The sequence below is a fragment of the Pan troglodytes genome, chromosome 12 (assembly GCF_028858775.2).
Source record: "Pan troglodytes isolate AG18354 chromosome 12, NHGRI_mPanTro3-v2.0_pri, whole genome shotgun sequence".
NCBI lineage: Eukaryota > Metazoa > Chordata > Mammalia > Primates > Hominidae > Pan > Pan troglodytes.
This window is the reverse complement of record NC_072410.2, coordinates 58,788,741-58,802,633: the sequence shown is the minus strand read 5'-3', so window position 1 is coordinate 58,802,633 and position 13,893 is coordinate 58,788,741. Positions and strand designations below refer to the sequence as shown.

General features: G+C 38.0%; 1 protein-coding gene across 9 annotated transcripts in view; it reads right to left on the bottom strand.

The window, feature by feature from the left end:
• VPS54 (VPS54 subunit of GARP complex) overlaps window positions 1-13,893 on the bottom strand; it is a 127,187-nt gene that overhangs the window by 31,090 nt on the left and 82,204 nt on the right. For all 9 annotated transcript variants that reach the window (XR_010149485.1, XR_010149486.1, XM_001165146.8 and 6 more), the window contains one exon: window positions 10,540-10,880. Coding sequence is in view for 7 of the 9 variants with exons in the window: in XM_001165146.8 (XP_001165146.3) it covers window positions 10,540-10,880 (341 nt within the window). In the remaining 2 variants the exon portion in view is untranslated. The remainder of the gene's footprint in view (window positions 1-10,539; window positions 10,881-13,893) is intronic.

Genomic DNA, 13,893 nt, shown 5'->3' with positions numbered 1-13,893 from the left:
ACATGGTGAAACTCTGTCTCTACTAAAAATGCAAAAAAATTAGCCAGGCGTGGTGGCAGGCGCCTGTAGTCCCAGCTACTTGGGAGGCTGAGGCAGGAGAATGGTGTGAACCCGGTAGGCAGAGCTTGCAGTAAGCCGAGATCGCACCACTGCACTCCAGCCTGGGCGAAGGAGTGAGGAAAAAAAAAAAGAAAAAAAAATTATTTTTTAACTTCAGTTAGATCTCTAACTTTCACGTCAATAGGAAAAAAACAAACGAACTCAAACATAATCCAGCAATTCTACTTCTGGGTATATATCCAAAATAACAAAGTAAGATCTCTAGGATTTATATGTACACTCAAGTTCATAACAGCACTATTCAAAATAGCCAAGACGTGGAAGCAACCCAAGTGTCCACTAATGGATGAACAGATAAACAAAATGTGATATATACATATACATCTTGTATGTATATATCACATACATGTGAATGGAATATTATTCAGCCTTAAAAAGGAAGAAAATTTTGATATATGCTTCAACATGGATGAAACTTGAGGACATTATGCTCTGCAACTCTAATATTTTCCATTGTTTTTCTTTTCCTATTTCCTGCCTAGAAAAGTATTTCCTATTCTGTGCCATATTTGCATTGCAATAAACTTACAAAATTGCAGGTTATTTCGAAGTAAGAAAATAGGGAAAATCTACCACTAACAAAGTTAGAACGTCAGACGTATTTTTGCATGTTCTATATCAGTGATTCAATTATATACCACAAAAACACTTGCTACAGGAATAGTCAGAGCCGTTGTATGAAAGAACTAGTGAGACTCACACATATAAGTATACTCAATTCATTGCCCCTTTGGGTTGGGTAGTTCCCAGACATTTATGTGCCTACTGAACACAGAAAGAACCATCTACAGAACCTATGCTTCATGCTGTAGGAGGATGCAATTGGGGCAAGCCAGAGAAGGTTCAATGTATAAAGTGAGCCACAATGAAGGTAGGAGGGGAAGGATAAAAACTGTGAGACTGCATCCAGTTTAAAAGGATCTCAAATGGTGTGGCAGAAAGCTAACTATCTTTCAGTATCTGTTCTCTCTTTTGCCACAATGACAGCTCTAGCTGGGCAAATAGTCCACAAGCTAAAGACTTATTTCTCAAGCTTCCCTTATAGCTAGACATAGTCATGTAATTATTCTGGCCACTAGGATGTGAGTGGAAGTAATAAGTGTGAATTCTGGATTGTGCTTGTTTTTAAAAAGAAAGAATAAAATATAAACAAATCTACGTGAAGGTAACAGAGAACTAACAAATCTAAAATGTATATGGATTTGTAAAAGACCAAGAAGAGTTGAGGCAATCCTAAAGAAGAAAAAGTGGGAGAAATTAATCTCCCAGATATTAATATGGATTAAAAAGCTACAGTTGCTGGGCATGGTGGTTCATGCCTAGCACTCTGGGAGGTTGAGACAGGAGGATCACTTGAGGCCAGGAGTGACCAGCCTGGGCAACATAGTAAGACCCCATCTCTACAAACTAATTGTTTAAGAAAACAAAAGCTATAGTAACTACAGTAACTATGACAATTTTACTTAATGGTACTGGTGTAAAGACAGAAAAATGAACGAAATAGAGTCCAGAAACAGATACGCCTATCTGAATATTTGATTTATGTCAAGAGTGACATTATAGAGCAGTAGGAAAGACAGCCTTTTCAATAAATGGTGCAAGGTCAAAAACACATCCATATGGGAAAAAAATCTTAACCCTCATACTAAACATAAAAATCAATTCTAGATGGACTGTAGGTCTTAATGTGAAAAAGACAGTAACAAAGTTTCTAGACAGTAACCAGAAAACATCTTCAAGTCTTTATGGTAGAGAAAGATTTCTTAAACAGGACACAAAGAAGCATAAATCATAAAGGAAAGTAATGAATCACAGAATTATATTAAGAACTTGTGTTCACCAAAAAACCCAATAAGAGTGAAAAGTCAATACAGAAAGTGGGAGAAGATATCTGCAATATGGACAACTGGCAAAAGGTTTGTGCTGATATAATATAAACAACCTTTACAGATCAAGACAAACCAACAGAAAAATGGGTAAAGGCCTTGAATAGGCACTTCATAGAAAAGGACATCCCAGAAGCCAACGAATGTATGAAAAGATGCTCTCCTAACAATCATCAGGGAAATAAAATTACTACACTTGCAACATACCCAACAGAATGGCTAACATGTAAAAGACTGGCAATATTAAGAGTGAAGGAAGATGTGGAGTGACACAAACTGCTCCACACTTCTGAGGGGAGCGTAAATGAGTACAACCACTTTGAGAAATTGTTCGGCATTAGCTAAATTGACCATTCATTCACATACTTTGTTTCCAGGTATATATTCAACAGCAATGCTTGTAATATGTGCAACAAAGGTATCTAGAAGAATGTTCGTGACAATCCAAAATGAAAATAACCCAAATCTTATCAAAAGTAAAATACATACATACACTGTGGTGTATCATAAAATGGATTATTTGTACACAAAAAATAAAATCACTGCTACATGTAACAACCTGGATAGATATCACAACTGTAATGCTGAACGAAAGAAATCAGAGACAAAAGAGCAAATATATTATTCCATTAACATAAAGTTTAAAAACTGGAAAAACCAATTGTTTTAACGGTTTCCTATGGGAAGGAGTAGTGTAGTATTACAGCAGCAAGAGGGGCTTCTGAAGAGCTGGTAAAGTTATAGTTCTTGAGGTGGGTGACAATTACACCAACACATTCACTTTGTGCTAGTTAATTGAGCTGAGCACTTTATAATTGCTACATTTTCCCATATGTGCCTTATGTTCCAAATGGATCATAAAACGGCTGAGAGGAAGATGAATACAAATGATACTTGAAGATGGAAGGTGGGCTTAGTTCTACCCAAATTACATGGCTGTTGTTAAAATGTTTAACAAGCAAAACAAAGTAAGCAAGGTATCAGCCCTTTGTCCTCTCCTTCCTGCTGCTACGGATGAAAATGAAATGCTAAAAGCCAGAACAGCCACCTTAGACACAGATGAAAACTACACATGAGAATGGTAGAACTGTCTTCTCAGCTGACTATCTCCTACATCTGAAATGTTACATGAGAGAAACAAAATTTTACATTGTTTAAGCTACAGAGTTTTTACATCTCTTTTTATAGCAGTTTTAGACTGCACCCTAACTAGTAAATGTGAAAATATCAGCCTGAACACAGAAGAAACTTTATTAATATATAGCTCAGGGTTTGGTTTGTTTGTACTGAAGAGCAGTGTTATAGCTGACTTTATGCTGTAACTGTGACCTTTATAAGCTCCAGGACCATAAGTTGATTTACATAAAGTACTGAGTTGACCAGTCGCTCCCAAGATGGCTGAATAGGAACCTCTTGTCTACAGCTCCCAGCGAGATCGACGCAGAAGACGGGTGATCTCTGCATTTCCAACTGAGGTACCTGGTTCATCTCATTGGGACTGAATGGACAGTGGGTGCAGCCCATGGAGGGTGCACTGAAGCAGGGCGGGGCGTCACCTCACCTGGGAAGCGCAAGGGGTCGAGGGATTTCCCTTTCCTAGCCAAGGGAAGCTGTGAGTAACTGCACCTGGAGAAGTGGTACACTCCTGCCCAAATACTGTGCTTTTCCTACAGTCTTTGCAACAGGCAGACCAGGAGATCCCCTCCCGTGCCTGGCGCGGTGGGTCCCACACCCATGGGGCCTTGCTCACTGGTAGCACAGGAGTCTGAGATCCACCTGGGATGTGAGAGCTTGGTGGGGGGAGAGGCGTCTGCCATTGCTGAGGCTTGAGTAGGCAGTTCTACGCTCAGAGTGTAAACAAAGCAGCAGGGAAGCTCAAACTGGGCAGAGCGCACCGCAGCTCAGCAACGTCTACTGCCTCTCTGGATTCCACCTCCCTGGGGAGGGCATAGCTGAACAAAAGGCAGCAGACAGCTTCTCCAGACTTAAACATCCCTGCCTGAGAGCTCTGAAGAGAGCTGTGGTTCTCCCAGCACAGTGTTCGAGCTCTGATAACGGACAGACTGCCTCCTCAAGTGGATCCCTGACCCCCGTGCAGCCTGACTGGGAGACACCTCCCAGTAGGGGCCAACAGACACCTCATACAGGTGGGTGCCCCTCTGTGACAAAGCTTGCAAAGGAAGGATCAGGCAGCAATATTTGCTGTTCTGGAGCCTCTGCTGGTGATACCCAGACAAACAGGGTCTGGAGTGGACCTCCAGCAAACTCCAACACACCTGCAGTTGAGGGATGTGACTGCTGGAAGGAAAATTAACAAACAAAGGAATAGCATCAACATCAACAAAAAGAATATCCACACCAAAATCCCATAGACAGGTCACCAACATCAAAGACCAAAGGTAGGTAAAACCAAAAAGATGGGGAGAAACCAGAGTAGAAATGCTGAAGACTCCAAAAGCCAGAATACCTCTTCTCCAAAGGAACACAAATCCTCACCAGCAAGGGAACAAAACTGGACGGAGAATGAGTTTGACGAGCTGACAGAAGTAGGCTTCAGAAGGTCGGTAATAACAAACTTCTCTGAGCTAAAGGAGCATGTTCTAGCCCATTGCAAGGGAGCTAAAAACCTTGAAAGAAGATTAGATGAGTGGCTAACTAGAATAACCAGTCTAGAGAAAAGCTTAAATGACCTGATGGAGCTGAAAACCACAGTACAAGAACTTTGTGAAGCATACACAAGCTTCAATAGCCGATTCAATCAAGTGGAAGAAAGGGTATCAGTGACTGAAGATCAAATTAGTGAAATAAAGCGAGAAGACAAGATTAGAGAAAAAAGAGTGAAAAGAAATGAACAAAGCCTCCAAGAAATATGGGACTATGTGAAAAGACCAAATCTACGTTTGATTGGTGTACCTGAAAGTGATGGGAAGAGTGGAACCAAGTTAGAAAACACTCTTCAGGATACTATCCAGGAGAACTTCCCCAACCTAGCAAAGGCAGGCCAACATTCACATTCAGGAAATACAGAGAACACCATAAAGATACTTCTTGAGAAGAACAACCCCAAGACACATAATTGTCGGATTCACCAAGGTTGAAATGAAGGAAAAAATGTTAAGGGCAGCCAGAGAGAAAGGTCAGGTTACCCACAAAGGGAAGCCCATCAGACTAACAGTGGATGTCTCTGCAGAAATCCTACAAGCCAGAAGAGAGTGGGGGTCAAGATTCAACATTCTTAAAGAATTTTCAACCCAGAATTTCATATCCAGCCAAACTAAGCTTCATAAGTGAAGGAGAAATAAAAGCCTTTACAGACAAGCAAATGCTGAGAGATTTTTGTCACCACCAGGCCTACCTTACAAGAGCTCCTGAAGGAAGCACTAAACATGGAAAGGAACAACTGGTACCAGACACTGCAAAAACATGCCAAATTGTAAAGACCATCAATGCTAGGAAGAAACTGCATCAATTACCGGCGAAATAACCAGCTAGCATCATAATGACAGGATCAAATTCACACATAACAATATTAACCTTAAATGTAAATGGGCTAAATGCCCCAATTAAAAGACACAGACTGGCAAACTGGATAAAGAGTCAAGACCCATCAGTGTGCTACATTTAGGAGACCCATCTCACATGCAAAGACACACATAGGCTCAAAATAAAGGGATGGAGGAAGATCTACCAAGCAAATGGAAAGCAAAAAAAAAAAAAAAAAAAAAAAGCAGGCGTTGCAATCTTGGTCTCTGATGAAACAGACTTTTAAACCAACAAAAATCAAAAGAGACAAAGAAGACCATTATATAATGGTAAAGGGATCAATTCAACAAGAAGAACTAACTATCCTAAATATATATACACCCAATACAGGAGCACCCAGATTCATAAAGCAAGTCCTTAGAGACCTTACACACTCCCGCACAATAATAATGGGAGATGTTAATACCCCACTGTCAATATTAGATCAACACGACAGAAAATTAACAAGGATATCCAGGACTTGAAATCAGCTCTGGACCAAACGGACCTAATAGACATCTGCAGAACTCTCCACCCCAAATCAACAGAATATATATTCTTCTCAGCACCACATCACACTTATTCTAAAATTTACCACATAACTCGAAGTAAAGCACTCCTCAGCAAATGTAAAAGAACAGAAATCACAACAAACTGTCTCTCAGACCACACTGCAATCAAATTAGAACTCAGGATTAAGAATCTCAATCAAAACCACTCAACTACCTGGAAACTGAACAACCTGCTCCTGAATGACTACTGGGTAAATAACAAAATGAAGGCAGAAACAAAGATGTTCTTTGAAACCAATGAGAACAAAGACACAACGTACCAGAATCTCTGGGACACATTTAAAGCAGTGTGTAGAGGGAAATTTATACCACTAAATGCCCACAAGAGAAAGCAGGAGAGATCTAAAATCAACACCCTAACATCACAATTAAAAGAACTAGAGAAGCAAGAGCAAACACATTCAAAAGCTAGCAGAAGGCAAGAAATAACTAAGATCAGAGCAGAACTGAAGGACATAGAGACATAAAAAACCCTTCAAAAAAAAAAAATCAATGAATCCAGGAGCTGGTTTTTTGAAAAGATCAACAAAATTGATCTAGCAAGACTAATAAGAAGAGAGAGAAAAATCAAATAGACACAATAAAAAATGATAAAGGGGATATCACCACTGACCCCACAGAAATACAAACTACCATCAGAGAATACTATAAACACCTCTACACAAATAAACTAGAAAATCTAGAAGAAATGGATAAATTCTTCGACATATGCACCCTCCCAAGACTAAACCAGGAAGAAGTTGAATCTCTGAATAGACCAGTAACAGGTTCTGAAATTGAGGCAATAATTAATAGCCTACCAACCAAAAAAAGTTCAGGACCAGACAGATTCACAGCTGAATTCTACCAGAGGTACGAGGAAGAGCTAGTACCATTCCTTCTGAAACTATTCCAATCAATAGAAAATAGGAATCCACCCTAACTCATTTTATGAGGCCAGCATTATCCTGATACCAAAGCCTGGAAGAGACACAACAAAAAAAGAGAATTTTAGGCCAATATCCCTGATGAACATTGATGAGAAAATCCTCAACAAAATACCAGCAAACCGAATCCAGCAGCACATCAAAAAGCTTATCCACCAAGATCAAGTCAGCTTCATCCCTGGGATGCAAGGCTGGTTCGACATTCATAAATCAATAAATGTAATCCATCACATAAGCAGAACCAATGACAAAAACCACATGATTATCTCAATAGATGCACAAAAGGCCTTTGAAAAAATTCAGCAGCCTTTCATGCTAAAAACTCTCAATAAACTAGGTATTGATGGAACATATCTCAAAATAATAAGAGCTATTTATGACAAACCCACAGCCAATATGATACTGACTGGGCAAAAACTAGAAGCATTCACTTTGAAAACCGGCACAAGACACAGATGCCCTTTCTCACCACTCCTATTCAATATAGTATTGGAAGTTCTGGCCAGGGCAATCAGGCAAGAGAAAAAAATAAAGGGTATTCAATGTGGAAAAGAGGAAGTCAAATTGTCTCTGTTTGTAGATGACATGATTGTATATTTAGAAAACCCCATCATCTCAGCCCAAAATCTCCTTAAGCTGATAAGCAACATCAGCAAAGTCTCAGGATACAAAATCAATGTGCAAAAATCACAAGCATTTCTATACACCAATAACAGACAAACAGAGAGCCAAATCATGAGCAAACTCCCATTCACAATTGCTACAAAGAGAATAAAATACCTAGGAATCCAACTTACAAGGGATGTGAAGGACCTCTTCAAGGAGAACTACAAACCACTGCTCAAGGAAATAAGAGAGGACACAAACAAATGGAAAAACATTCCATGCTCATGGATAAGAAGAATCAATATTGTGAAAATGGCCTTACTGCCAAAAGTAATTTATAGATTCAATGCCATCCCCATCAAGCTACCACTGACTTTCTTCACAGAAATGAAAAAAACTACTAATGGAACCAAAAAAGAGCCCGCATAGCCAAGACAATCCTGGGCAAGAAGAACAAAGCTGGAGGCATCATGCTACCTGACATCAAACTATACTACAAGGCTACAATAATCAAAACAACATGATACCGGTACCAAAACAGATATATAGACCAATGGAACAGAACAGAGGCCTCAGAAATAATACTACACATCTACAACCATCTGATCTTTGACAAACCTGACACATACAAGCAATGGGGAAAAGATTCCCTATTTGATAAATGGTGTTGGGAAAACTGGCTAGCTATATGCAGAAAACTGAAACTGGACCCCTTCCTTACACCATATACAAAAATCAACTCAAGATGGATCAAAGACTTAAACGTAAGACCTAGGACCATAAAACTCCTAGAAGAAAACCTGGGCTATTACCATTCAGGACATAGGCATGGGCAAAGACTTCATGTCTAAAACACCAAAAGCAATGGCAACAAAAGCCAAAATTGACAAATGGGATCTAACTAAACAGAAGAGCTTCTGCACAGCAAAAGAAACTATCATCAGAGTGAACAGGCAACCTACAGAATGGGTGAAAATTTTTGCAATCTACTCATCTGACAAAGGGCTAATATCCAAAATCTACAAAGAACTTAAACAAATTTACAAGAAAAAAGCAAACAACCCCATCAAAAAGTGGGCAAAGGATATGAACAGACACTTCTCAAAAGAGGACATTTATGTGGCCAAAAGACATATGAAAAAATGCTCATCATCACTGGTCATTAGAGAAATGCAAATCAAAACCACAGTGAGATACCATCTCACTCCAGTTAGAATGGCGATCACTACAAAATCAGGAAACAACAGATGCTGGAGAGGATGTGGAGAAATAGAAATGCATTTACACTGTTGGTGGGAGTGTTAATTAGTTCAACCATTGTGGAAGACAGTGTGGCGATTCCTCAAGGATCTAGAACTAGAAATACCATTTGACCCAGACATCCCATTACTGGGCATATACCCAAAGGATTATAAATGATTCTACGATGAAGACACATGCACACGTATGTTTACTGTGGCACTATTCACAATAGCAAAGACTTGGAACCAACCCAAAGGTTCATCGATGATAGACTGGATTAAGATAATGTGGCACATATACACCATGGAATACTATGCAGCCATAAAAAAGGATGAGTTCATGTCCTTTGCAGGGACATGGATGAAGCTAGAAACCATCATTCTCAGCAAACTATCACAAGATCAGAAAACCAAACACTGCATGTTCTCACTCATAAGTGGGAGCTGAACAATGAGAACACGTGGACACAGGGAGGGGAACATCACACACCAGGGCCTGTGAGGGGTGGAGGGCTAGGGGAGGGATAACATTAGGAGAAATACCTAATGTAGGTGATGGGCTGATGGGTGCAACAAACCACCATGGCACATGTATACCTATGTAACAAAACTGCACTTTCTGCACATGTAACCCAGAACTTAAATTAAAAAAAAAAAAACAGAAAAAGAAGTAATAATAAAGTACTGAGTTGATTTATATAAAGATAATAAAAATATTCTTATTCTTAACAATAACTAAATCCAAACTATTCTTGGACCAGAAATATTTTATTGGTTCTATTTTTTTGATAACAGAGATTACTGGGTCAATTGGTAAACTTTGTTTAAATGGGATCCGTGGATCAGACGGTAATATTAATAATTTATTGTATCAATGCTTCCTTATATTTAATCAGTATACTAAGGTTATATAGGAGTGTTCTTGTGTTTAGGAAATATACACCAGGTATCCAGGGATAATAGTGCATCATGTCTGTAACCTACTGTCAAAGGATTCAGAAAAAATATTAACATAAGAGATAAAGACAAAAGGAGACAGAAAGAGAAAAAGAGAGGGAGGGAGGCAGAGTGCAATGTGGTAAAGTATTAACACCTGGGGAATCTGGATGAAGGTTATATGAGAGTTTTTTATTCTATTATGGTAACTTTTCTGTAAATTTGAAATTATTTCAAAATAAGAAGTTTTTAAAGTAAGGTTTAAGAGAAGATGTGATCCATTTGGAAATTCATGTCTTTGAAAAACCAAAAGTTATAAATCAAACAGATCTTCACAACATATAAATCACAAAGGTGACACAGAAGAAAGAAAAATGACCAAAGCAAAAACTGACCTGGGTTCCAGTATATGTTCTGCCACTAGTCACTGTAAGCAAGTCATCTAAGCTCTCTGGGCATCAATTACCTTATCACTGAAATGAGGGCATTTAATAAAAAGGTCTTTAAAGTTCTTTTGCAAACTTAAAACTCTATAATTTTCAATTACTTCCAATGCTCACCTCCTTACTTCTCATACATTTTTATAGAGATACGTTTCATAAAATTAATATATTTTTGTTAAATTCTAAAATTTACATGGTTTTTCAATAAACTGAATAATCAATCTTACTGAATCCATTAATAAGATGACTCAAAATCTTGTCAATTTGGCAGTAGCCACTATACTCACATAATATCCGCACCTCCTGGAATAGCAGATGATGATGTGTGCTCTTTGCTGGATGAAGAATCAGTAGTACATTCTGGCTCGGATACAGAATCACTGCTGCAGGGCTCACTATTTGGAGATGCATTTCTTTGAGAGGTAGTGTCAACTGCTATAGGTGTTAGCTCACCCTCACCGAATGCATCACTTATAAACATGCCTTCATGGATTAAATAAGCCACCTCTGTGTCCAGTGAATTATCTTTTGCAGCATTCTTCTGTTGTGAAATCTCTTCCAATTCTCTAGTCCTTTGGTTTTTGTCAAGAACTGAGAGAACAACACTGTGAATGATATTTAATGTTGCCTACAAGAAAATAGGACACACTTTTAAGGGACGTAAAATATCTCTTACCTGAAGTTCCCAAAAGAGAATTCTGTGCATGTAATTTTGGACATCTATAATCATAAATGAGTCAAAGTCATGTATATCAGAATTTCTACCGATCTTTTATTACATAGGAAAAGTGATGTGAAAAAGAACTGGCTAGGAGAAATGGGTTCACTAAAGCTTAGAAATAAACTTCCTATATTTTAACTAATTTTTAAAATGGAAATCTCCCTAAAATATGTTGCATATTTCTCTGACCTCTTAAAAAGGTTACACTAAACATAACTTGCCCATCAGAGAATCATATACATTGATATGCCTGTCTAAAAGAAAAGGAATCTGTGTTACTTACCATGCCTAGCCCCTACCTCTGTTTCTCCTTTTCTCGTATCTTCTCTCACTTATTCACTACTCTCCAGACATTCTACTTCTCTTTCTACTCTTCCCTCATTCCAGGATTGTTCCCACCTCAGTGCCTCTGCTGTTTCCTCTATCCGGAATGCTTCTCACCTTGATCTTTGCACATATTTCCTTCTCATCACTGAGGTTCTGGCTCCAGTGGTCACTTCCTCAGAGGCCTTCCCTGACTCTCCACCCAGCAACTCTATCCCATTATCCAGTTTTTGTAAAAAAATAAAAACAAAAAACAAAATAAACCATTTATCATTATGTACAATTATCTTTGTTTATTCTAGGTCTCCTTCTATTAGAATGTCAGCTCCATTCCATGACACTGTAATCCTAATGCCTAGAATAGTGCCTGGCAAATAGGAGGTGCTCAGTAAATACTGAAAGCTAGGCAAATGAAGAGTAAATTTATGTAAACTAATGTCTTTATGGACAATTAAGAAATAAAGGACTGCTTGCCTATTTTAACATTCACAGTTGCAGTCTTACAATTGTTTCTCCCTTTCTCAAAACGCTTGGTTAGTTTTTTTGGAATCTACATGGTTCTAGGGAAGCAGACTCTAACTTCGGGTCTCCAAAATCAACAAAAGGATCTAAGCTAGTCCAATTAGTACATGGAACCGCCACAATCTGAGCTTAATTATTAGTAAGGTACATAGAAAAGAGAATTGCAAAGAAATAAAGCCAAAGCTTGATGACACCAACAACCTCTTTATGAAAGACCTTAAGGCTGACCTACCTCTGTGTATTTTTTTTAGTTGTATGAGCTAATAAATCCTCTTAACTGTTTGAGACCCTCTGAGTTGTGTTTCCTGTTATTTGGAACTGAAAGCATTTTAAATGAGTCAATAGCCCATACAGTATACCGAAGATAGAGCCTTCAAGAGCTTTAGGACCAAAGTGTCTACTATGGATACTGCATTTTTTTTCTTTCTTCATTGCTCACTAGCTTCTTCTGTATTGTCACAAACTTGCTGCTCCACTACTGCTGCTTTAATCCTCACTGCTGTCCAATCTTTGATATACTTAGTTCCCCCATCTTGTTTTGCGTCTTTTTCCTTATCTCTTCTGTCTTGCTAATTTTCTTTCTTAACTTTTTAAAATAAAAAGACATGACAGACCTATCCAACATCTATTCTACATCACTTTTCCCATGGTACAACAGCCATATAATTTGGGTAGAAATAAGCCCACTTTCCAGCTTCAAGTATCAGTTCTAAATAGCCCACTCAGTGTACTCCCAACCTCCTTGCCTAATGTTTAGCTTAGAGATGAGAAGAAAATCCAGATTTAAACTAATAATCAGTGCACAGCATTTTCCTGATCACAGTGACTGGACATGTGACCTAAACTGGTTCAATCAATTAAAGCCAAGGACTTTCATTTGATGACTGAAGAAGAAAAACTCCAGGTGAAAAATTCTAAATTTGGCTTAATCAATAAAGGAATTTCATTTGGTGACTGAAGAAGGAAAACTCTAAGTAAAAAATAGAAAACTTCTAGGTGGTATAGAATTGTGGCAAATGTGGCAGACCTAGAACTGATGAAGCCAAGAGGAAAGAGAAAGGCAAAGCTGAATTGGAAACAGAGAAACTAAGCTGGAGAACCAAGACAAAACCATGCATGAAGCCCTTCCTAGTCTTGGACTTTTCTTTAATTCCCAGAGCCAATACATTCCTTGTATTGTTTAAACTAGTTTGATTTGAATACTTCATTCCTTTTAATAACATCTTCACTTATACAGTTATTAAAATTTTCCACATAAAGTATATCAGGTATTCTCCTAGGGATTCTTCTTTGCTGTTTTCACCGTAGCTACACTTTTAAAGATTTGCTGATTATTTTTTCCAAATCCAAAGCCATTCTTAAGAATGCCAGAAGACTGGTATCCAAAAAATAAGATTTTAAAATACATAATAGTTTCAACAGTAGATACATGGTTTACTTTCTGAACTATTACACAGTCTATAGACAAGTTCATGTTTCAAAAACACCAGGACAGCTAAGCCAAATATAATTTTCCAATCTTGAGAATGGAGTTAATGAAATATCTGGTAGCCATATTGATAACCATAATGACAACTGATATTGTCATTCTGAAATGACAGACTAGGATTATTTATCCATACAACAAAATGAAATTTAAAAGCTAAGAATTCCTTGAAAAGAAGGTAAGCTGCATTTAAAGGCTGTTATCTTTCTTACCTATAAAAATTAGCCTAATCTATAGGGTGCTAACAATAAACAAGAATTTAATAAAAAGTCAAAATACAATAGTAAAGAATGAAGTACAGAAGTCTTATAATCCTGATTTCAAAACTTACAAGACTATGGTAATCATAACAGTGTGGTATTGGCATAAAGAGTGACATATAGAATACAGAGAGCCCACAAATGAACTCTCACATATATAGTAAAATGTTTTTTGACAAGGGTGGCATAGACCATTCAATGTAGAAAGGTCAGTCTTTTCAACAAATGATACTCGGAAAACTGAATATCCACATGCTAAAGAATGAAAGTAGACCTCTGTCTTATACCACCTATAAAAACAAACTAAAGTCAATGAAAGGCCTAAATA